The sequence below is a fragment of the Coturnix japonica genome, chromosome 28, assembly GCF_054131305.1.
Source record: "Coturnix japonica strain WE chromosome 28, WE-NBRP24, whole genome shotgun sequence".
NCBI lineage: Eukaryota > Metazoa > Chordata > Aves > Galliformes > Phasianidae > Coturnix > Coturnix japonica.
Window position 1 is genome coordinate 8342556 of NC_140690.1, and position 23148 is coordinate 8365703.

The window sequence follows — 23148 nt, forward strand, 5'->3', positions numbered from 1 at the left end:
TCTCTTGCCTTATTGATTCGCTGCTGGGACAACGGGGCCAACAGCCTGTCTCTAGCTGGTAATGAATCTCACCAACTAGGAAGCATTGCCAGAGACCCAGCTATCGACAGAGAGATTAGCAGATGTTTGGATGGAGCTGGCACCCTCTGGACTGTTAACAGCCGTGAGGGAAATGTAACCCTTCAAGAATGCTTTGAAGCCTCAGACTAGTAAGTGGGATACCATCGAAAAAGGTATCCAGTCCCTGAGGGAAATGACCGTGGTGGAAATGTTTCATAGTTTCATAGTCTCGTGCGGGTTGGAAGGGACCTTAGAGATCATCGAATCCAGCCCCCGGGATTCGAGCCTCTGTGTAGCAGAGCGGCACTTCTACCACTTGTTGCGCCACAGGGGGGATTCGAACTCCGGGCCCCAGTGTTGCAAGGCGGTGTCCTTAACCACTGCGCCACCGGGGCACACATGTTGTATGACCCTGATCCACAAGACCGTGATCCTGAGAGAGTGAGGACCAAGCCTAGCATGTGGCAGAAACTCACAAGTACAGCACCAGAAAGATATGCACAGACACTGGCAAAAACATTTGGAAGATCTGAGGAACAAGAGAGAAGACCTCAAGTTTTTGAACTGATTATGACACTTTGAAACTATGAAGAGCAGCTCCCCCCAGTACACACCGCAGTTTCTGCCATCTCACGAGTAGAAGACTGATAGATGAAATGCACAAGAAACTATTTCCATCGACTAATTGTGATGGTCGAGTAGTAGTATCAGAAACGACGGATGAAGGTCAGTCTCCATACGGGTCACCAGGTCTAGTGAAGGACCTGATCAAAATATTCCAATCCTACTCCTCACTTGTATCATCAAAAGTTTCAGCTATTAGACGCGTGTGCTTTCCAGCTCGAGCAAGGAACAACAGTAAGATTGCACAGCGTGTTTCCATGTGGTGCTACCTACGGGACCACAGAGAAGACATGAGGAAGTGGCACGACCAGCCTACTCCTGTACTACGAGCACGGGTGAGAGAACTACAAAAGAGACCAACCACCAGTGGAGTTGCTCCAGTCATCACAGGTAACCAATAGAGGGGCCCTGCCCTCAGTCTTGGCGGGGAAAGGGATAATAAGAGTTTATTGGACTGTGTGGATTAAATGGTCTGGCACATCAGAACCACAGAAATATAAGGCACTGGTGGATACTGGTGCACAGTGCACTCTAATGCCCTCGAGTCATGAAGGGACAGAATCAATCCATATTTCTGGAGTGATTGGGGGCTCTCAAGAACTGACTGTGTTGGAAGCCGAAATAAGCCTCACTGGAAATGACTGGCAATAGCATCCTATTGTGACTGGCCCAGTGGCTCCATGTATACTTGGTATTGATTACCTCAGAAGGGGACATTTAAGGTTCCGAAGGGGTATCGATGGGCCTTTGGAATAGCTGCTGTAGATATGGACATTAAGAAGCTGTCTGTTTTGCCTGACCTGTCAGAGGACCCATCTGTTGTGGGGCTGCTACGAGTAAAAGAGCAGCAGGTACCGAGTGCTACGAAGACAGTGCACAGACAGCAGTACCACACTAACAGGGATTCCTTGCTCCCCATTCATGATTTGACTCGCCAGCTGGAGAATCAGGGAGTGATCAGCAAAACTCACTCACCATTGCCACCATTGACATTGCTAATGCCTTCTTCTCCATTCCTTTGGCTGCAGAATGTCGGCTGTTGGGGAACTAAGCTGTCTTTGCAAGGATTTATGAGTGCATACAGTAGTTCTGAGTAGATGGAGTGTTCTAGAATAGCTGAGTAAGGCCTGCAGATTTAGAGTTAGTGGGTGGGGGGTTTAGTTAGGTGTGTGTAGAGGCTCTCTCGCGTGCATCGGGTTTTGCGTAGAGGGTGTACGTGTCTGCACAGGATTTAGGATGGTATATAAGGAGTGTGACGCAGCGAAAAAATGAGAGAAGACATCATGGCATCCATGTTTGTGTCTCTCCCCGGAAAGTCAAGGTCCTGGGATAAGTCAGGTTAATTTGCAGATACGTCAGTAGGCCACAGTTTGCCTTCACCTGGAGGGGCATTCAGTATACTTGGAACCGTTTGCCCCAGGGGTGGATACACAGCCCAACCATTTGCCATAGGTTGGTCCAAACTGTACTGGAACAGGGTGGTGCTCCTGAACACCTGAAGTACATTAATGACATTGTTGTGAGGGGCGATACAGCAGAGGACGTTTTCACAAAAGGAGAGCAAATAATCCAAATTCTTTTACAAGCTATTAAGCAAAGCAAAAGGCCTGCCCAGGAAATTCAGTTCCTAGGTATAAAGTAGCAGGATGGACATAGTCACATCCCAACTGATGTGATCGAAAAACTCACTGCCATGTCTACATCAACTAGCAAGAATGAGACACAGTCTTTCCTGGGTGTAGTAGGCTTTTGGAGGATGCACGTTCCAAACTACAGCCCTACACCTTTATCAGGTAACACGGAAGAAGATTAGTTTTGGATAGGGCCCTGAACAGCAGAAGGCTTTTGAGCAGATTAAACAAGAGGTACCCTGTGCCGTGGCCCTGGGGCCAGTACGGATGGGACAGGATGTAAAGAACATCCTCTACACTGCTGCTGGAAAGAAAGGTCCCACTCGAACTTTGTGGCAAAGAGCCTCAGCAGAGACCTGAGGCTGACCCCTGGGATTTTGGAGTTGAGCATACAAGGAGTCCGAAGAGTGCTACACTCCAACTGAGAAGGAGATCTTAGCTGCATATGAGGGGATTCAGGTTGCTTCCGAAGTAGTTGGTACTGAAACACAGCTCCTTCTGGCACCTCGACTGTCAGTGCTGAACTGGATGTACAAAGGAGAGGTTCCCTCCACCCATCATGCTACTGATGCCACCTGGAGCAAGTGGATTGTGCTGATTACACAACGAGCTCAGATGGGGAACCTCAGCCTTCCAGGGATCCTAGAGGTGATCATGGACTGGCCTGAAGGTAAAAAGTTTGGAACATCAGCAGCAGAAGAGGTGTCATAGTATCATAGTCTCGTGTAGGTTGGAAGGGACTTTAGAGATCATCGAGTCCAACCCCCCGGGATTGGAGCCTCCTGTGTAGCAGAGCGGCACTTCTACCACTTGTGCCACAGGGGGGATTCACGTGCTAAAGAGGCCACACCATACAACGAGCTACCAGAAAATGAAAAGAAATATGCCCTGTTCTCTGATGGATCATGTCACATCGTAGGGAAGCATCGCAAATGGAGCCCCACACAACAGGTTGCAGAGGCTACTGAAGGTAAAGGAGAATCAAGTCAGTTTGCAGAGGTAAAGGCTGTCCAGCTGGCCTTAGATGTTGCTGAATGGGAGAGGTGGCCAATGCTTTATCTTTATACTGACTCATGGATGGTGGCAAATGCCTCGTGGGGGTGCTTACAGCAGTGGGAAAAAAGTAACTGGCAACGGAGGGGTAAACCTATTTGGGCTGCTGGACTGTGGAAAGACATTGAAACCTGAAGGTACGGTTGTAAAGGTGCGTCATGTGGATGCACACGTGCCCAAGAGTCGGGCTACTGAAGGACAACAGAACAACCATCAGGCAGATTGAGCTGCCAGAATTGAGGTTGCTCAAATTGACTTGGACTGGCAGAATAAGGGTGAGTTATTTCTAGCTCGATGGGCTCATGAGACCTCGGGCCATCAGGAAACAGATGTGACATATAAGTGGGCCGGAGACCGAGGGGTGGACTTAACTATGGACACTATTGCGCAGGTTACTCATGACTGTGAAACACGTGCCGTAATTAAACAAGCCAAGAGGTGAAACTTCTCTGTGGGCAAGGACAATGGCAGAAGGTTAAATACAGGGAGGAGTGGCAGGTTGATTATATCACCTTGCCACCATCTCACAATTGAATAGTGAAAAAAGACCGCATAGTAGATGAAAAGGGAACACTTTGCTACAGAAAGGGAAAGGGGGCCTCACTAAGGCAAAGGGTAGTTACAGATAGATAGTTTATGTTAAGGGGGGGCAGAGAGGGGGAATTGCAGACACTAATTTTGAGAAAACAAGGAGATGAAGGCCATGAAGAGAAGGGTGGAAGAGCCCCAGAACAGTGTGGTGATTAGATGTCCACAGAGCAAGCTGGAATGAGTTTGGGGGGTGCCCCTCCCGCAGGGTCGAAAGTTTACAGTGAGGAAGATGATGAGCCTTCATCCCACAACCACCCCCACAACTCAGTACACATACGCAAGGGGGGAGGGACTGCATGCTAATGGGGTCTCATGAATATAATTAATATGTATCCAAATTTCTGCAAACTATTGATTATGTATTAGTTCAGCCTATATCTGTTGCACATTTAGTCCTAACGGTGTGCAAGTAAGGTGAAGCTATCCCCCATGCACCAGGGTGTATGCGCATCACTCATTAAACATACCTGCTTTATAACTGCTTTGTGGTTATGGAGTTTGATTACGCAAGTCACAATGGCAAGTATTATGTGCTTACCATGGTGAAAGCAAACACTGGGTGGCTTGACACATACACAGTACCCATACTACCACCTGAAACACCGCACTGAATCTTGAGAAGCAAGTCCTATGGTGACATGGCACCCAAGAAAGATATGAATCTGAAAATGAGACACAATTCAAACGTTTCCTTATAAAAACAGTGGGTTTATCATATCCCCTACAGTGACCAGCTTCTGGTAAAATTGAACAACGGGTTGTTGAAAGCTATGTTGAAAGCAATAGATGGTGGAACACTGAAGCTCTGGGAGAAGCATTGGGCAGAAGCCACTTGGTTGGTCAGTATGAGAAGATCTGTCAATCATGAGGGTCCTAGCCAATCCAGCCCCCTGCACAATGTAGAGAGAGATAAGATCCCTGTAGTACATGTAAAGAACATGTTGGGAAAAGCTGGTGAAATTTTTTTTACCCAGGGACCTGGGAGCACTTGGTGGGTGATGCAGAAAGATGGGCATGTTCAATATGTACCACAAAGGAATTTGATGTTTGGGCAGTGCAGTCAGTAATTCTATGTATATATATGTAAATAGACCTGTGTGTGTCATACATTTTAATTTTTGTTTATTTACATGTATTTTAAGCATATTATAGCGATGTAGAATAAGACATGGAATGGCATGGTTTGGTAATATTTTTTCTATTGGTATTTCTCATCATATCATCATGTGGAGCACAGAGAAGAACTACACATCCCAGAGGACCTCAGTTTCAATTAGACTGTATTATATTGTGTAATCTTGCATCCCAACATCATAGTTAGTAAGGTAAGTCTTCCTCCTTAGATTGTTGCTGCTGCTCTGTTTGTTTCCCTGAGCCCAGCTCCCATCTCCCTACCCCCTTTCCCTTCCCATTTTTGGGGGGCAGGGAGCCCAAAAGACTGCTAACCGCCTGTCACGGACATAGTTTGATCTAGATAACACCGTGACACTCTCCTGTATGGATGCTTCAATTCAGAACTCCCTTCGAAGCTCTTCCCACACTCAGGACACTTTCAGGGTCTCTCTTCCGTGTGGATGCACTGATGGCACTTCAAAGCACGCCTCGTGGCAAAGGTCTTCCCACACTCAGAGCACTTATATGGTCTCACTCCTGTGTGGATGCGCTGGTGCACCTTCAATTCAGAGCTCCTTTTGAAGCCCTTCCCACACACAGGACACGTATAGGGTTTCTCTCCTGTATGGATGCGCTGGTGGAGCTTCAAATCATAGCTGCTTTTGAAGCCCTTCCCACACTCAGTGCACTTAAATGGTCTCTCTCCTGTGTGGATGCGATGGTGGTACTTCAAAACAGAACTGTTTTTGAAGCTCATCCCACACTCAGAGCACTTATATGGTCTCTCTCCTGTGTGGATGCGCTGGTGCCATTTCAATTCATAGCTGCTTTTGAAGCTCTTCCCACATTCATTGCACTTATATGGTCTCTCTCCTGTGTGGTTGCGCTGGTGGCGCATCAAATGAGAATGACGTTCGAAGCTCTTCCCACATTCAGTGCACTTAAATGGTTTCTCTCCTCTTTGGATGCGATGGTGGTAGGCGAGTTGGGAATTATATTTGAAGCACTTCCCACACTCAGTGCACTTATATGGTCGCTCTCCTGTGTGGACACGTTGGTGCCTTTTGAGTTTATAACTATCTTTGAAGTTCTTCCCACACTCTGTGCACTTATATGGTCGCTCTTCTATGTGGACAAGTTGGTGCCTTTTGAGTTTATAACTATCTTTGAAGTTCTTCCCACACTCAGTGCATTTATATGGTCGCTCTCCTGTGTGGACACGTTGGTGCCTTTTGAGTTTATAACTATCTGTGAAGTTCTTCCCACACTTAGCACACTTGTACAGTCTCTCTCTTCTGTGGATACACTGCTGGGAAGTGAGGTTCCCAGTGTCCGTGAAATTCTTTCCACAATCAGAGCACTCGAAGGCTCTCTCTCCTGTGTACATGCACTGCTGGCCAGTGGGGTGGACTCTCCTTTTCATGCTCTCTGCAGAATCACACAACTCGTAATGCCTCTTTGCTGAGTCCATGCACTGGCGGTTAGTGATGCTGGAATCTGTTTTAAAGCTTTTCTCACACTCAGTGCACGGATTCTGCTTTTTCATCTGGCACGCATCCTTGCTCCTGGTTTCCTCAGGCTGCTTTGGACCTATGGTGAAGTCCACTGGGTTCCTCAATGTCATTCCCAGACGCGTTCCCAGGGGCTTCTTGATGTGCTCACCCTGACCTTGCTGCAGGCCTTCATGGGCATCCCTTCTGATTTCTTCCGCAGAGATGTGACCCCACTGTCTATCTGCTACACAACTTCTCTGCAGAACCTCCTTTGCATTTTTGATCCCATCAGCTGCTGGATGACAGAGAAAATACAGCAATAGCACACGGTGCCCAACATAAAACACAGGCAGAGAAGGCTCTTACAGCCCCAACATTCCCATTCCCTCCACCATCTCACCTGGGATGAGGTCTCCTGGCATGGCCTCAGGGCTACGCACATCTGGGATCCAGGGGTCTTCCCCACTTTCAAGCAGGGAGATCACCACGGGCTTGGGGCCTGGAAATGGTGCTTCTGGGAGAGAAACAGGGAACAAGAGAGCATTTCCATCATGCTGGCGCACTGCCTGTTCAACAGCTCCACTCTGTCTCCCTCCCCATGGACAAACCACCCCTTGGGCCTGAATGTTGGAGCAAAGAATGATTTGACATCTGAACATTATGAAGGGATATTTTCTTTATATGTTCAACAGGTCATCAGCACCACTGTGTCCCTCCCCATGGAGAAAACAACATTTGGGTCTGAATGACACCGTGCCTACAGCTTCCCTTGGAGCAAAGAATGCTTTGACATCTCTGAACATTGTGAAGGGATATTTTTTCTTTCAAATTAATTTTAAAACAGATTACTTATTTTCTTACAATCTACCAGAGATCAAGGCATCAAAATGTTGATGGCAATTGCATGGAAAATCCTCAATTTCATAGCAGTATTCAGGGAGTCATCTGTGAGTTGGAGCTGGTGGCACCATGCAACACACAACACAAGGGCTCCTGTGTTTTCTCCCTCCTGGCTGATGCCTGCTTGCCAGCAATGACTCTGCAGCTTTGATCACAGTGCCGTGCATACTAATCCCTTCTGAAACTCGTGCTTCTCAGTATCTCCTTTCTTGCTGGCACTGCTGTGTTAGTCAATATGTAGCTGCATGACAATTATTCAAGGCCCGGCTTGCAGAGGCTCATTCTGCACAGCCAAAGGTGCCCTAACGAGGAGGAAAGGCAGACAAGCTCTCACCCAGCGAGGCCACGCACTGGTACGTCTCCAGCATCACGTCCCGGTAGAGCGCTCGCTGTGCAGGGTCCAGCAGCGCCCACTCCTCCCTGCTGAAATACACGGCCACCTCCTCAAAGCTCACGGGCTCCTGCAAGCAAAGAAGCACCTTGCTGGGAACAGCCAAGGCCCAGGCAAACAGCTCGCACAGGACAGAACCTCCCATCCCAGCTGCTTCCCTGTCCCCTGCACACACATGCTGCGTGAGGGCATCTCCCTCTTCCCCTGCATTCACATCCCTGGCCATTTGGCCTCTCCTGCCTGCTTCCCCAACCCCTACCTCAGCTGGATGTGCTGCGGCCATTTCCTGCTCTCCTGCAGGCTGGGATGATCACGGCTGGAAGGCAGAAGTTGAACTGGAGCCTGCAGGGAGAAGAGAAATGGCAGGGGAGCTGTGAGAGAATGCAGCAGTCCCAGTCCCAGATCAACCCTTCTGCAGGGCACAGACTCGGCTTACAGAGGAAGACAATGTGCTGCAGCACAGGAAACAGCCTAGCTCAAAGAGATAAACTGCCACAAAGCTGTTTCATACTGGGAGGCTGATGCAACTGGTAGCAGACACTGAGTTCAACAGCTGAGACTGAGCTGGGGACTTAAGACAAAGCAAGGCAAGGAGGCAGCCATCTTACCCCAAAACAGGGAGCAGCACAAGTGCCCCTCCAGCTCTGCTGCACAGCAGCAGGCTACACTGCAGGACCTGCCATCAAGCAGGGCTCTCTGCAGCTCACACCTGCACAGAGATCCCTTGCAGCTTGACATCAGGACTCCTCCTCAGTACAGATCTTCTCTAAGGCACCTGTGGTTACTTTGGAGCTTTCATGTGCTCTATAAGGCTCTGCCTTAGAGGGACTGTTTGATTCCTTCCACACAAAGCCTTGAGCAAGTTTGGGACTAGGAGAGGATCCAGCCACATCCTAGCTCCTTACCTCTGTGGTCTGAAGACATGAGAAAGAAAGGGGAAGTACTCTGAGCATCGTGACTCAATGGGATTGCCTCCTGTAGCTGTGCGTGTAACCCTACCCTCTATGCAGTAAATAACCAAGTGTATCCAGTCACCTCAGAAGGGGAGTTTTATTGGAGGTCTGAGTGGAGAAGAAAGTTGAGGACATACAACAAGGACAGGCTGTGCTGATTGGGGGATCTTTCGACTGACTGCAAGCACGTCTAAATGGGACGGCTACCCAGGAAAGAGCTGCAGAAATACTGTTAGAAAATGGTATGGCCATCCAACCATCCAGCAGGAGGTGCAGAAAAGCACCTGGTTCATGGAAGAACACTGTGAATGCAGCCCCCAACACACAAACACAGCGAGCCTCAGCGCAGATGGCAGCTGCCAGCAGAGCAGCCTGCTGGAGCACCGCCTCTACAGATCCGTGAGGGGAACACCTGGTGGCAAATGGATTAAATCCTCTGGCAGATGTCTGTACATCCTCTCAGGAGCGGAAGTAGCCTTGGGCTTGCTGAAATCAACCAAGCCCTCATAAAAGGGTTGGGAAAAGTACTTTGTGAAGGAAAATGATGTAGTTCTCAAAACCACCTGCTGCTGATGTTACCTAAAAGTGATGAGGGCTCACATTCCTTGTGTAAGGAAGTGCAAAATGGCGAGGAGTCAACTGGATTTTACACACTTCTCAAATAAACAGGATGGCTTACTTAAACACAGAAACAAATCAACAAAACATCCAAAAAACTCCTGAAAAGAGAGAGTATCTGACAGCACTGCAGCCAAACCAGCCTGTGACGGTCACAACCACCACCAGACAATGCTGTGCTGGGAATTTTAACTCAACCAGGAAGGCAACTTATCAAATAGTAGCAGCTCAAAACAGAACAATTAAGGCAATACACAACCACGTGGTTACAACAGCGTTGTTGAGCCCTTGTTAGAGAACTCCATGATACCTGCATTACATCAATGAATACATTCCTCCGTCTCTCTTCAGCTCAGCACGCAGACTGCGCTCACTGCCAGGGGACGCTCTCAGCAGCGTGTGCCCTTTGCAGAAGGCAGCCTGGGCTGTGCTTTACTGCCCTGCTGCTGCTCGGCCGTGTTCTCAGCGCGTGCTCCAGTCAGCCCACAGGCTGCCAGCTTCTCATCGTCTGTTCCAGAGCCCAGTGCCGGAGCTGCTGCAGATGCTGAACGTGCTCAGGGCCCGCAGCTGTGCGCTCAAGGCATCTGCAGCTGCCGGGACAGACTCAACAAAAGCCTTGCCAGGGCTTTGCACAACCCCAGCTGAGCCATCAGGCAAGCGCTCAGCAAACAAAAGGTAACGCCATTTCAAGGGTCGCCAGAGGCACGTGTTGCCCGCAGGGTCCCCGAAGGGAAGCTGGGAACTGCCGGGGAGGAGAAGCAGGGGGAGTGGAAATTCCCTCTTGGGTGCTTCACATTAAGACACTCCAAAGGAGACACTGGGGAGTTTAAAGCTTCCATCATTCCACTCGTGCACAGCTGCAGAGCGAGGCCGTCTCGTGTCTCCCGTGGCCCAGAGGAAGAACTGCAGTCCCAGCTGCGCTGTGTTACAGAGATCCAACCGGGCAGCAGAGCACGCTGACCTCCTCTGCTCCCTTCCTCACTGTCCCAGCTCCCAGCCCGTTCCCGTGCCCCTCGGAGCCCAGCCCGGGCTGCATAAACTGCTGCCCTGGTTGCAGCCCGTCTGGGCCAGCAAACCTGCTGCGCTGAGTGGGAGCTGGAGCCGGGACCAGGGTCCCGCCTGGGGTACGGCAGTGCGGGTTCCGCCCCGTCCGGGGCCGCTCCCCGCTCCTCTCCCGGTGCTGCTGGCAGGGGGCAGGAAGCGTGCGCTCCTCTGCACGAGCCACGAAGGGCACCTACCTTGGGTGCGGAGCAGGCTGCTCCCAGCTCTGGTGCAGGTAGCCGGGCTCCTCGGAGTCGCGTAGAGCAGAGGATGCCGAGTGCCCTGAGCCCGGAGCTGGCCGCAGGACGGCCTTGGTGCACCTCCTGCCCCCGCGGTGCTGCCCGGATGGCTTCCAGACAGGCTCTCGCCTCTTCCGCACAGGCTCAGGAAGGCAGGAATTCCCACAGCGAGCACGCCCGGAGCTCGTTCTCATGGCACATCTGCCCTCGGGGGAGGGCGATGGGAGGGGTGCAGGGGAGAACGGTTTGAGGGAGGGAGGAATGGGGGCTGTGTTTTGTTACGCTAATGAAGCATCGCTTTCTGCCGGCTCTCTTTGCTTCCTTCGGTGGGGACATTCGCACACCCTTGTGGTCAGACATCCCTCCCTTGCTGTCCTGGCGTTCCTTTCACTCCTCTCCCCCACGAGTATGTCCCAGCATGAGGCAATCTCCGTTACAGCACCAGAGGACATTGTATGTTGAACAGAACTCTTGCAATGGAACCGAGCTGTGGGTAGCAGCTTTACCCAAAAGCTGCGGTAAGAATACGACTATCCCCAGATCCTTGTCTAAGGGTCCTAATAAGTCTTCTGTGAAGCAATACTATGGAGTTCTGTGTGGGTTTTTGGTCTGTATGGTTGTCTGTTATAGATTCCCGTGTCAAAACCGTGTCAAAACCAGGCAAAGTCTTGTGATTTAAATAAAGGGATAGCTTTATTCAATTAAGGAAGGTGGTAAAGTGAGCAAAACAGAGCTGGGTGCTGAGGGGAGTCTGTACTCCGCCAGGGTGGCAATTTGAACAAAGGTTCTGCATTTGTACAGTTCTTATCTCTTTTATATATTCCAGTCATTCTTGTGGCTGTGCAGGTTATTGCTGCGGTCGTAGAGTGTTGTGGGGGTGAAAGTCATCAGTCTTTTCCTATATCTTTGGTTATTTTCTAGCAGCTTATGTGCCCTGGCAATATGTAGTTTGCAGTGCTTGCTGCTTCTTAGTTTCCCTGCTTTACAACACGATCTACATTTTACAACACTGTTTACATTCCAGGACTCCTGAGAAAGCACCACTGAGTTTCATTTGACTAACAAACTTAACCCTTACCTATCACAATCTCCCTTTTTCTATTTAATCCTGATTTTGTTCATTAAATCGTTTTACTGCTTCTTTAGCCCTTTGGAGGGTAGATTCATCCTCTTCCTTGCTACTGATACGTTCATATTCTTTTCTTACTAACATTAAATAGGCTATTTCTAACCGACCGTTAACAATAGCAATAAGTGTATTGAACAGAAATGGTCCAAGAGTTAGTCTCAGGATTAATAAAATAAGAGGTCCCGCTAAAGTGGACAGCAAAGTAGTCAGCCAGGGAGAACAGTCAAACATTGATTCATACCAGCTTTGTTGCATCTCTCTTCTTTCTCCATTTTTCTAGTCCCTCTCGTATTTTGATGACTATTTCTCTTACAACCCCAGTATGGTCAGCTTATACACAGCACTCCTCTCAAAGTGCGGCACACAGCCCCCTCCCCGCTGTAAAAAGATAAGGTCTAATGTATTGGGGTTGACCCTACGTACCCAGTGCAATACATTCCAAATTGCCACAGATACCAACTGACTGCCATACATTTCGTGGGAATCAATTGTTGTTTCTGCATTTAGAACAAGATACGAGTATTTCGTTTCAAGCTCTCAGTATCTAAGTGAAGCAATTTGTAGTTATTAAAAATTAGGTAAAAGTCATAAGTACAAAGACTGCAGCTCATTTCTGTCCAGCCATCTGAAATAGAACTACTGATTTTCGGTGCTGGACAAAAAAGACCTGAGTAATAAAGGATCCAAAGAGGAGAAGTTAAAATAATTAACCGAATAATTGTATAAACTAACACAATGTATATATATATATATATATATAAGTCGTGATATACCTATACAAAAGTATAATTGAGGGTATGTGGAACTGTAACTGATGGTACAAATAGTGGAATAGTGTTCAAAGGAAAATGGGTTAAGGAGAAAGTGAGTTTATCTGCGCTGGTATGAGAGATTCTGTAGATATTCAAGGCCCAACTGGGCGCCTACCTGTGCAACATGGTGTAGGGAACTTGCTTTGACAGGGGGTTTGGACTCGATGATCTTTAGAGGTCCCTTCCAACCCCTACAATTCTGTGATTCTGTGAGAGCAATCCCCCTTCATTGTTCCCTCCCCCAGCAGGAACTTCTGGAGTGAGAGAGAGCCAGGGAAAGAGACTGCTGCTGTAAACAGCGAAGGGGGAGGTGGAGAGGACGGGGCAATGGAAGTGAGAATAGCCATCATGTGCAGAGATCTAGCAAACCTGAAATCCCAGTGTTAGCGCTTGACACCTCTGAAGAGAAGGAGGCGGAAGTGAAATAGGATGTTAGTAGTTTACGTAATGATGAGAGTTTCGATAATGAGAAAGTTTGGGACAGACACAGGCTGAAGAAAGGACGACTGGCAAGGTATGACAGAGATGTCAGGACGGAAGAGTGGTGAATGATATGAAAACTAACCAAAACAAAACTGATTGACGTACATATAGAAAAAGAACTGGGAATAAGAACAGCTGTTACTGTTGTGGTGTTAGAATAAGGCAGTAGGACCCAGAGATCCCCTTAGGGAGAGTTGGGGGGATGGGGTCTTGAAGATCCCAGGGAGGGCTCCTCCCCACTGGAAGGAAAGCAGTGTGCAAACTGCAGTGGGAAATTGCATCTAGGAAAGCAGGATATAGAGGTTCATTTTCTGGTGGATATTGATGCTTCTTAGAAGTTATTGCCCAACAAGAAAAGGTTTCCTTTTTTGGAATATAAATATTAAATATATATTATAAATATATTATATTTATATTTTATATATATTTATATATATATATTATTATATATTTTTATATTATTATTATAATATTATAATTATTTAAATAATTATAAAATTATTATAATATTATAATTAAATATATATTATATTAAATATAATCTAAGAAAACAGTAGGAATACAGAAATTCTTGTACCTGCCAGGTTACTCTGGCAAGAAATTGAATAAAACTGGAGCTAAGAGTGCGACGATATTGACTGATTAAAAACTGTAACTCTGGCTTTAACACAATCTGGGCAAAACATTGTGACATGGTTTTGTAATGTTGCTGTCAATATTCCACATCAGAACATTATGTGCAGTTTGGATCATTAGAAGCTTCATACTCCAGTTCCATGGAATAACAACGTTCCGAATACTCATCTCTCAGAAGAAAACTACATATTCCAGAGGACTTCGCGGCCAAAGATAAGTCATGGGAGGAGGACATATGTATAATCTCCTCCCAGGCTGGAGCTCTCTTTTTTGGGCTGGGGGCCCTACGGGCCAGCTGCCCCCTGTCATTCACAAAGGTAAATCTAGGTAAACTGTGACAGATTTTGGTGGAGATGGCGGGCATAAGCTGCTGCTTTTTAGCTTTTAGAACAAATCTCTCTTTGCTCTCAGAGAGCTTTGTTAGGGGAGTGATATCTTTCTGTAGCTGCTCACTGAGAGTGTGACCTTGAAAGTCCAGGCAAACTGTCAACATTCAGGAGTAGCTGTAAACTCTGAGCATTGCTGTCTTGCTTTTGTAAAGAAAACAAAGAGATTTCTTTCTCTCCCAGAGCACAGCTAGCTAGCTCTGACTTTTACAGCACCTGCCAGCTACTGCCAGCTATGACTCTGCTCTCTATTTTAGGAGCACTGCATAGGGGATTCAAAGCCATCATGTTCTTTGGAACTTATTGGCCCCTTCTTAATTTATTGATTTCTTGTTATAGAATATATGCATTATACAACCAAGTAAGGGCATTGATGGAGACACCTGCCTGGTACTTCTATGCAATTTGGTATGATGTGAATTTTGACACTTGCATCCTAGATGAAATAGTTAATTTTACAATGACTAATTTCACAATTGCTAATTTCACAGCAGCTAATTTTACAAACACCACGATGTTCAATCTGGTTTCCAGGCTGCCTTATCAGATTGCCGCACAGTTTTTGAAAACCGAGTTAGTGTTCATCCTTGTGTTCATACTCATGTTCATGTTATCATTATCAATATATATGAATGTACTTCTCTCCATTCGTTCTATGCGGAAGTCCCCTCCAAAACCAGAAAATGCTGACTGGCAGGGAATATGGAAAGGTTTAAGAAAAATCTTAAAAGCGTGGGGACCCACAGTGTAATGGGATTTCACTCTTGAACATCTGAGGGACCCTGAGAAATTGAGTATTTGAGTCAGAGATCTAAGGAGGTAAACCATACTTGGGGGTTGGCTTATGCTTACCGTGCTCTATATACTACTACCCAAGAGAGAGAGAGTTTCCTATCTGAGGTTCAAGCCTCAAAAAAAAAAAAATCCCCAAGTCAACTCTGATCAGTCACAGGAGGCACCAGTAACAATATCAGTTGCCCCTGTGGAAGGAAGAAATGGAAACGGGTATCCTTGTGTCTAGGACGAGAAGAAGGAGAAGCAGAGGAGGAGGCAGCAGAAGATCCAGGTAGGGGGTCTGGATTGGCACTGAGAAATGCAAAAAAACAGAACAAAACAAAAACAAAAACTAAGAGGCATGAAGAAGAGAGTGATGAGGAGGAAATCTCTATTACCGTTCATCAACCTCTGAAGATGGATGAATTCCAAGGCTCAAGAAAGGAGTTTACATGGCATCAAAATGAAGGTCTCTTGCCTTATTGATTCGCTGCTGGGACAACGGGGCCAACAGCCTGTCTCTAGCTGGTAATGAATCTCACCAACTAGGAAGCATTGCCAGAGACCCAGCTATCGACAGAGGGATTAGCAGATGTTTGGATGGAGCTGGCACCCTCTGGACTGTTAACAGCCGTGAGGGAAAGGTACCCCTTCAAGGATGCTTTGAAGCCTCAGACTATTAAGTGGGATACCATCGAAAAAGGTATCCAGTACCTGAGGGAAATGACCGTGGTGGAAATGTTGTATGACCCTGATCCACAAGACCGTGATCCTGAGAGAGTGAGGACCAAGCCTAGCATGTGGCAGAAACTCACAAATACAGCACCAGAAAGATATGCACACACACTGGCCTTCACCTGGAGGGGCATTCAGTATACTTGGAACCGTTTGCCCCAGGGGTGGATACACAGCCCAACCATTTGCCATAGGTTGGTCCAAACTGTACTGGAACAGGGTGGTGCTCCTGAATACCTGAAGTACATTAATGACATTGTTGTGAGGGGCGATACAGCAGAGGACGTTTTCACAAAAGGAGAGCAAATAATCCAGATTCTTTTACAAGCTATTAAGCAAAGCAAAGGGCCTGCCCAGGAAATTCAGTTCCTAGGTATAAAGTAGCAGGATGGACATAGTCACATCCCAACTGATGTGATCGAAAAACTCACTGCCATGTCTACATCAACTAGCAAGAATGAGACACAGTCTTTCCTGGGTGTAGTAGGCTTTTGGAGGATGCACGTTCCAAACTACAGCCCTACACCTTTATCAGGTAACACAGAAGAAGATTAGTTTTGGATAGGGCCCTGAACAGCAGAAGGCTTTTGAGCAGATTAAACAAGAGGTACCCTGTGCCGTGGCCCTGGGGCCAGTACGGGTGGGACAGGATGTAAAGAACATCCTCTACACTGCTGCTGGAGAGAAAGGTCCCACTCGAAGTTTGTGGCAAAGAGCCTCAGGAGAGACCTGAGGCTGACCCCTGGGATTTTGGAGTTGAGCATACAAGGAGTCCGAAGAGTGCTACACTCCAACTGAGAAGGAGATCTTAGCTGCGTATGAGGGGATTCAGGTTGCTTCCGAAGTAGTTGGTACTGAAACACAGCTCCTTCTGGCACCTCGACTGTCAGTGCTGAACTGGATGTACAAAGGAGAGGTTCCCTCCACCCATCGTGCTACTGATGCCACCTGGAGCAAGTGGATTGTGATGATTACACAATGAGCTCAGATGGGGAACCTCAGCCTTCCAGGGATCCTAGAGGTGATCATGGACTGGCCTGAAGGTAAAAAGTTTGGAACATCAGCAGCAGAAGAGGTGTCATAGTATCATAGTATTATAGTCTCGTGCGGGTTGGAAGGGACCTTAGAGATCATCGAGTCCAACCCCCCGGGATTCGAGCCTCCTGTGTAGCAGAGCGGCACTTCTACCACTTGCGCCACAGGGGGGATTCACGTGCTAAAGAGGCCCCACCATACAACGAGCTACCAGAAAATGAAAAGAAATATGCCCTGTTCTCTGATGGATCATGTCACATCGTAGGGAAGCATCGCAAATGGAGCCCCACACAACAGGTTGCAGAGGCTACTGAAGGTAAAGGAGAATCAAGTCAGTTTGCAGAGGTAAAGGCTGTCCAGCTGGCCTTAGATGTTGCTGAATGGGAGAGGTGGCCAATGCTTTATCTTTATACTGACTCATGGATGGTGGCAAATGCCTCATGGGGGTGCTTACAGCAGTGGGAAAAAAGTAACTGGCAACGGAGGGGTAAACCTATTTGGGCTGCTGGACTGTGGAAAGACATTGAAACCCGAAGGTACAGTTGTAAAGGTGTGTCATGTGGATGCACACGTGCCCAAGAATCGGGCTACTGAAGGACAACAGAACAACCATCAGGCAGATTGAGCTGCCAGAATTGAGGTTGCTCAAATTGACTTGGACTGGCAGAATAAGGGTGAGTTATTTCTAGCTCGATGGGCTCATGAGACCTCGGGCCATCAGGGAAGAGATGTGACATATAAGTGGGCCGGAGACCGAGAGTTGGACTTAACTATGGACACTATCGCGCAGGTTACTCATGACTGTGAAACACGTGCCGTAATTAAACAAGCCAAGAGGTGAAACTTCTCTGTGGGCAAGGACAATGGCAGAAGGTTAAATACAGGGAGGAGTGGCAGGTTGATTATATCACCTTGCCACCATCTCACAATTGAATAGTGAAAAAAGACCGCATAGTAGATGAAAAGGGAACACTTTGCTACAGAAAGGGAAAGGGGGCCTCACTAAGGCAAAGGGTAGTTACAGATAGATAGTTTATGTTAAGGGGGGGCAGAGAGGGGGAATTGCAGACACTAATTTTGAGAAAACAAGGAGATGAAGGCCATGAAGAGAAGGGTGGAAGAGCCCCAGAACAGTGTGGTGATTAGATATCCACCAGAGCAAGCTGGAATGAGTTTGGGGGGTGCCCCTCCCGCAGGGTCGAAAGTTTACAGCGAGGAAGATGATGAGCCTTCATCCCACAACCACCCCCACAACTCAGTACACATACGCAAGGGGGGAGGGACTGCATGCTAATGGGGTCTCATGAATATAATTAATATGTATCCAAATTCCTGCAAGCTATTGATTATGTATTAGTTCAGCCTATATCTGTTGCACATTTTGTCCTAACGGTGTGCAAGTAAGGTGGAGCTATCCCCCATGCACCAGGGTGTATGCGCATCACTCATTAAACATACCTGCTTTATAACTGCTTCGTGGTTATGGAGTTGGATTACGCAAGTCACAATGGCAAGTATTATGTGCTTACCATGGTGAAAGCAAACACTGGGTGGCTTGACACATACACAGTACCCATACTACCACCTGAAACACCGCACTGAATCTTGAGAAGCAAGTCCTATGGTGACATGGCACCCAAGAAAGATATGAATCTGAAAATGAGACACAATTCAAACATTTCCTTATAAAAACAGTGGGTTTATCATATCCCCTACAGTGACCAGCTTCTGGTAAAATTGAACAATGGGTTGTTGAAAGCTATGTTGAAAGCAATAGATGGTGGAACACTGAAGCACTGGGAGAAGCATTGGGCAGAAGCCACTTGGTTGGTCAGTATGAGAAGATCTGTCAATCATGAGGGTCCTAGCCAATCCAGCCCCCTGCACAATGTAGAGAGAGATAAGATCCCTGTAGTACATGCAAAGAACATGTTGGGAAAAGCCGTTTGGGTCCTTCCAGCCTCTGGAAAGGGCAAACCACTTGGTGAAATTTTTTTTGCCCAGGGACCTGGGAGCACTTGGTGGGTGATGCAGAAAGATGGGCATGTTCAATATGTACCACAAAGGAATTTGATGTTTGGGCAGTGCAGTCAGTAATTCTATGTATATATATGTAAATAGACATGTGTGTGTCATACATTTAATTTTTGTTTATTTATATGTATTTTAAGCATGATGTAGCGATGTAGAATAAGAGATGGAATGGCATGGTTTGGTAATATTTTTTCTATTGGTATTTCTCATCATATCATCATGTGGAGCACAGAGAAGAACTACACATCCCAGAGGACCTCAGTTTCAATTAGACTGTATTATATTGTGTAATCTTGCATTCCAACATCATAGTTAGTAAGGTAAGTCTTCCTCCTTAGATTGTTGCTGCTGCTCTGTTTGTTTCCCTGAGCCCAGCTCCCATCTCCCTACCCCCTTTCCCTTCCCATTTTTGGGGGGCAGGGAGCCCAAAAGACTGCTAACCCCCTGTCACGGACATAGTTTGATCTAGATAACACCGTGACACTCTCCTGTATGGATGCTTCAATTCAGAACTCCCTTCGAAGCTCTTCCCACACTCAGGACACTTTCAGGGTCTCTCTTCCGTGTGGATGCACTGATGGCACTTCAAAGCACGCCTCGTGGCAAAGGTCTTCCCACACTCAGAGCACTTATATGGTCTCACTCCTGTGTGGATGCGCTGGTGCACCTTCAATTCATATCTCCTTTTGAAGCTCTTCCCACACACAGGACACGTATAGGGTTTCTCTCCTGTATGAATGCGCTGGTGCACCTTCAATTCATAGCGGCTTTTGAAGCCCTTCCTACACTCAGAGCACTTATATGGTCTCTCTCCTGTGTGGATGCGCTGGTGCCATTTCAATTCATAGCTGCTTTTGAAGCTCTTCCCACATTCATTGCACTTATATGGTCTCTCTCCTGTGTGGATGCGCTGGTGGCGCATCAAATATGAATGACGTTCGAAGCTCTTCCCACATTCAGTGCACTTAAATGGTCTCTCTCCTGTGTGGATACGACGGTGGTAGGTAAGGTTGGAACTTTGTTTGAAGCTCTTCCCACAGTCAAGGCACTTAAATGGTCTCTCTCCTGTGTGGACGCGATGGTGGCAAGTGAGTCTGGAACTGCTTTTGAAGCTCTTCCCACACTCAGTGCACTTATATGGTCTCTCTCCTGTGTGGATGCGATGGTGGTACTTCAAAACAGAACTGCTTTTGAAGCTCATCCCACACTCAGAGCACTTATATGGTCTCTCTCCTGTGTGGACGCGATGGTGGTAAGAGAGGTTGGAATTATATTTGAAGCTCTTCCCACACTCAGTGCACTTATATGGTCTCTCTCCTCTGTGGACGCGATGGTGGTCAGAGAGGTTGGAATTATATTTGAAGCTCTTCCCACAATCAGTGCACTTATATGGTCTCTCTCCTCTGTGGACGCGATGGTGGCAAGTGAGTCTGGAACTGCTTTTGAAGCTCTTCCCACACTCAGTGCAATTATATGGTCTCTCTCCTGTGTGGACACGTTGGTGCCTTTTGAGTTCATAACTATCTTTGAAGTTCTTCCCACACTCAGCACACTTGTACATTCTCTCTCTTCTGTGGATACACTGCTGGGAAGTGAGGCTCCCAGTGTCCGTGAAATTCTTTCCACAATCAGAGCACTCGAAGGCTCTCTCTCCTGTGTACATGCACTGCTGGCCAGTGGGGTGGACTCTCCTTTTCATGCTCTCTGCAGAATCACACAACTCGTAATGCCTCTTTGCTGAGTGCATGCACTGGTGGTTAGTGATGCTGGAATCTGTTTTAAAGCTTTTCTCACACTCAGTGCACGGATTCTGCTTTTTCATCCGGCACGCATCCTTGCTCCTGGTTTCCTCAGGCTGCTTTGGACCTATGGTGAAGTCCACTGGCTTCCTCAATGTCATTCCCAGATGCGTTCCCAGGGGCTTCTTGATGTGCTCACCCGGACCTTGCTGCAGGCCTTCATGGGCATCCCTTCTGACTTCTTCCACATAGATGCGATCCCACTGTCTATCTGCTACACAACTTCTCTGCAGAACCTCCTTTGTATTTTTGATCCCATCAGCTGCTGTATAACAAAAGAAATGCAGCAATAGCACACAGTGCCCAAAATAAAACACAGGCAGAGAAGGCTCTTACAGCCCCAACATTCCCATTCCCTCCACCATCTCACCTGGGATGAGGTCTCCTGGCATGGCCTCCGGGCTACGCACATCTGGCATCCAGGGGTCTTCCCCACTTTCAAGCAGGGAGATCACCACGGGCTTGGGGGCTGGAAATGGAGCTTCAGGGAGAGAAACAGGGAACAAAAGAGCATTTCCCTCATTCTGGCACAGTGCCTGTTCAACAGCTCACTCTGTCTCCCTCCCCATGGACAAACCACCCCTTGGGCCTGAATGCTGGAGCAAAGAATGATTTGACATCTGAACATTATGAAGGGATATTTTTTTTATATGTTCAACAGGTCATCAGCACCACTGTGTCCCTCCCCATGGAGAAAACAACATTTGGGTCTGAATGACACCGTGCCTACAGCTTCCCTTGGAGCAAAGAATGCTTTGACGTCTCTGAACATCATGAAGGGATATTTTTTCATTCAAATTAACTTTACAACAGCTTATTTATTTTCTTACAATCTACCAGAGGTCAAGGCATCAAAATGTTGACGGCAATTGCATGGAAAATCCTAAATTCCAAAGCCGTAACCAGGGAATCATCTGTGAGCTGGAGCTGGTGGCACCATGCAACACACAACACAAGGGCTGGTTTTCTCCCTCCTGGCTGATGCCTGCTTGCCAGCAATGACTCTGCAGCTTTGATCACAGTGCCGTGCATACTAATCCCTTCTGAAACTCATGCTTCTCAGTATCTCCTTTCTTGCTGGCACTGTGGTGTTAGTCAATAAGTAGCTGCATGGCCATTATCCAAGGCCCGGCTTGCAGAGGCTCATTCTGCACAGTCAAAGGTGCCCTAACGAGGAGGAAAGGCAGACAAGCTCTCACCCAGCGAGGCCACGCACTGGTACGTCTCCAGCATCACGTCCCGGTAGAGCGCTCGCTGCGCAGGGTCCAGCAGCGCCCACTCCTCCCTGCTGAAATACACGGCCACCTCCTCAAAGCTCATGGGCTCCTGCAAGCAAAGAGGCTCCTTGCTGGGAACAGCCAAGGCCCAGGCAAGCAGCTCGCACAGGACAGAACCTCACACCCCAGCTGCTTTTCTGTCCCCAGCACACACACGCTGGCTGAGGACAACTCCCTCTTCCCCTGCATTCACATCCCTGGCCCCTTGGCCTCTCCTGCCTGCTTCCCCAACCCCTACCTCAACTGGATGTGCTGCGGCCATTTGCTGCTCTCCTGCAGGCTGGGATGATCACGGCTGGAAGGCAGAAGTTGAACTGGAGCCTGCTGGGAGAAGAGAAATGGCAGGGGAGCTGTGAGGGAATGCAGCAGTCCCAGTCCCAGCTCAGCCCTTCTGCAGGGCGCTGCCTGGCCTTGCAGAGGAAGACAATGAGCTGCAGCACAGGAAACAGTCTGGCTCAAAGAGATGAACCGTCACAAAGCTGTCTCAAACTGGGAGGCTGAAACAACTGGTAGCTGACACTTAGTTCAACAGCTGAGACTGAGCTGGGGACTAAAGAGAAAGCAAGGCAAGGAGGCAGTCATCTTACCCCAAATCAGGGAGCAGCCCAAGTGCCCCTCCAGCTCTGCTGCACAGCAGCAGGCTACACTGTAGGACCGCCCTCAAGCAGGGCTGTCTCTGCAGCTCACACCTGCACAGAGATCCCTTGCAGCTTGACGTCAAGACTCCTTCTCAAAACAGACTTTCTGTAAGACACCTGTGGTTACTTTGGAGCTTTCTTGTGTTCTCTAAGGTTCAGCCTTAGAGGGACTGTGCAGGTATGATTCCTTCCACACAAACCCTTGAGCACGCTTGGGACTAGGAGAGGATCCAGCCACATCCTAGTGAATAGCGATGCAAAAAACAGAGGCTCTGGTGGAATTTAGAACAAAGGGGGGCTAGAGGAAGATAGTTATATTTAGTGTGTAGGTGGGAAAAGGAATGATCTAGTTAGAATAACAAGGAATGGAGACAATGGCTCTGGGAGAGCAGGAAGGATGCAGATAAGAAGTGAGATCTCCCTGAGACACCTGGGGAGGAGAGGATTAGAAGTTTAAATATCAGAAGAGGAGTTGCATCTCCCTGATAAGATGGGCAATAACAAGAGGGGGGTCTGCATGCTAAAGAACTATTGAATAAGTATCAGAATTTCGAGAACTCATTGACTATGTATTAGATGTACCTATATCTATGTCACGATTTTACAAATCGGTGTGCAAGTTTGGTTGGAGCTATTCCCCTTGCACCCAGCACTGCACAACACTGGAATAAACATACCTGCTTTATAACCCATCTCTGGATTA

General features: G+C 47.8%; 2 protein-coding genes across 2 annotated transcripts in view; both read right to left on the reverse strand.

The window, feature by feature from the left end:
• Window positions 1-5222: 5222 nt before the first annotated feature.
• Window positions 5223-8256, reverse strand: LOC146756287 (uncharacterized). Its single transcript, XM_085524985.1, has 4 exons — window positions 8116-8256; window positions 7800-7926; window positions 6966-7076; window positions 5223-6860 (listed from the first exon to the last, which is right to left on the reverse strand). The coding sequence occupies exons 1-4, from the start codon at window positions 8137-8139 to the stop codon at window positions 5512-5514; spliced, it is 1611 nt and encodes a 536-aa protein (XP_085381111.1). The 5' UTR covers window positions 8140-8256; the 3' UTR covers window positions 5223-5511.
• A 10580-nt stretch (window positions 8257-18836) lies between these two features.
• Window positions 18837-23148, reverse strand: part of LOC146756288 (uncharacterized) — a 79714-nt gene continuing 75402 nt past the window's right edge. The window contains exons 2-5 of the mRNA XM_085524959.1: window positions 22046-22128; window positions 21730-21856; window positions 20901-21011; window positions 18837-20795 (exon numbers count right to left, since the gene is read on the reverse strand). Coding sequence (XP_085381085.1) covers window positions 19279-20795; window positions 20901-21011; window positions 21730-21856; window positions 22046-22069 — 1779 coding nt within the window. The 5' untranslated portion in view covers window positions 22070-22128 and the 3' untranslated portion in view covers window positions 18837-19278. The remainder of the gene's footprint in view (window positions 20796-20900; window positions 21012-21729; window positions 21857-22045; window positions 22129-23148) is intronic.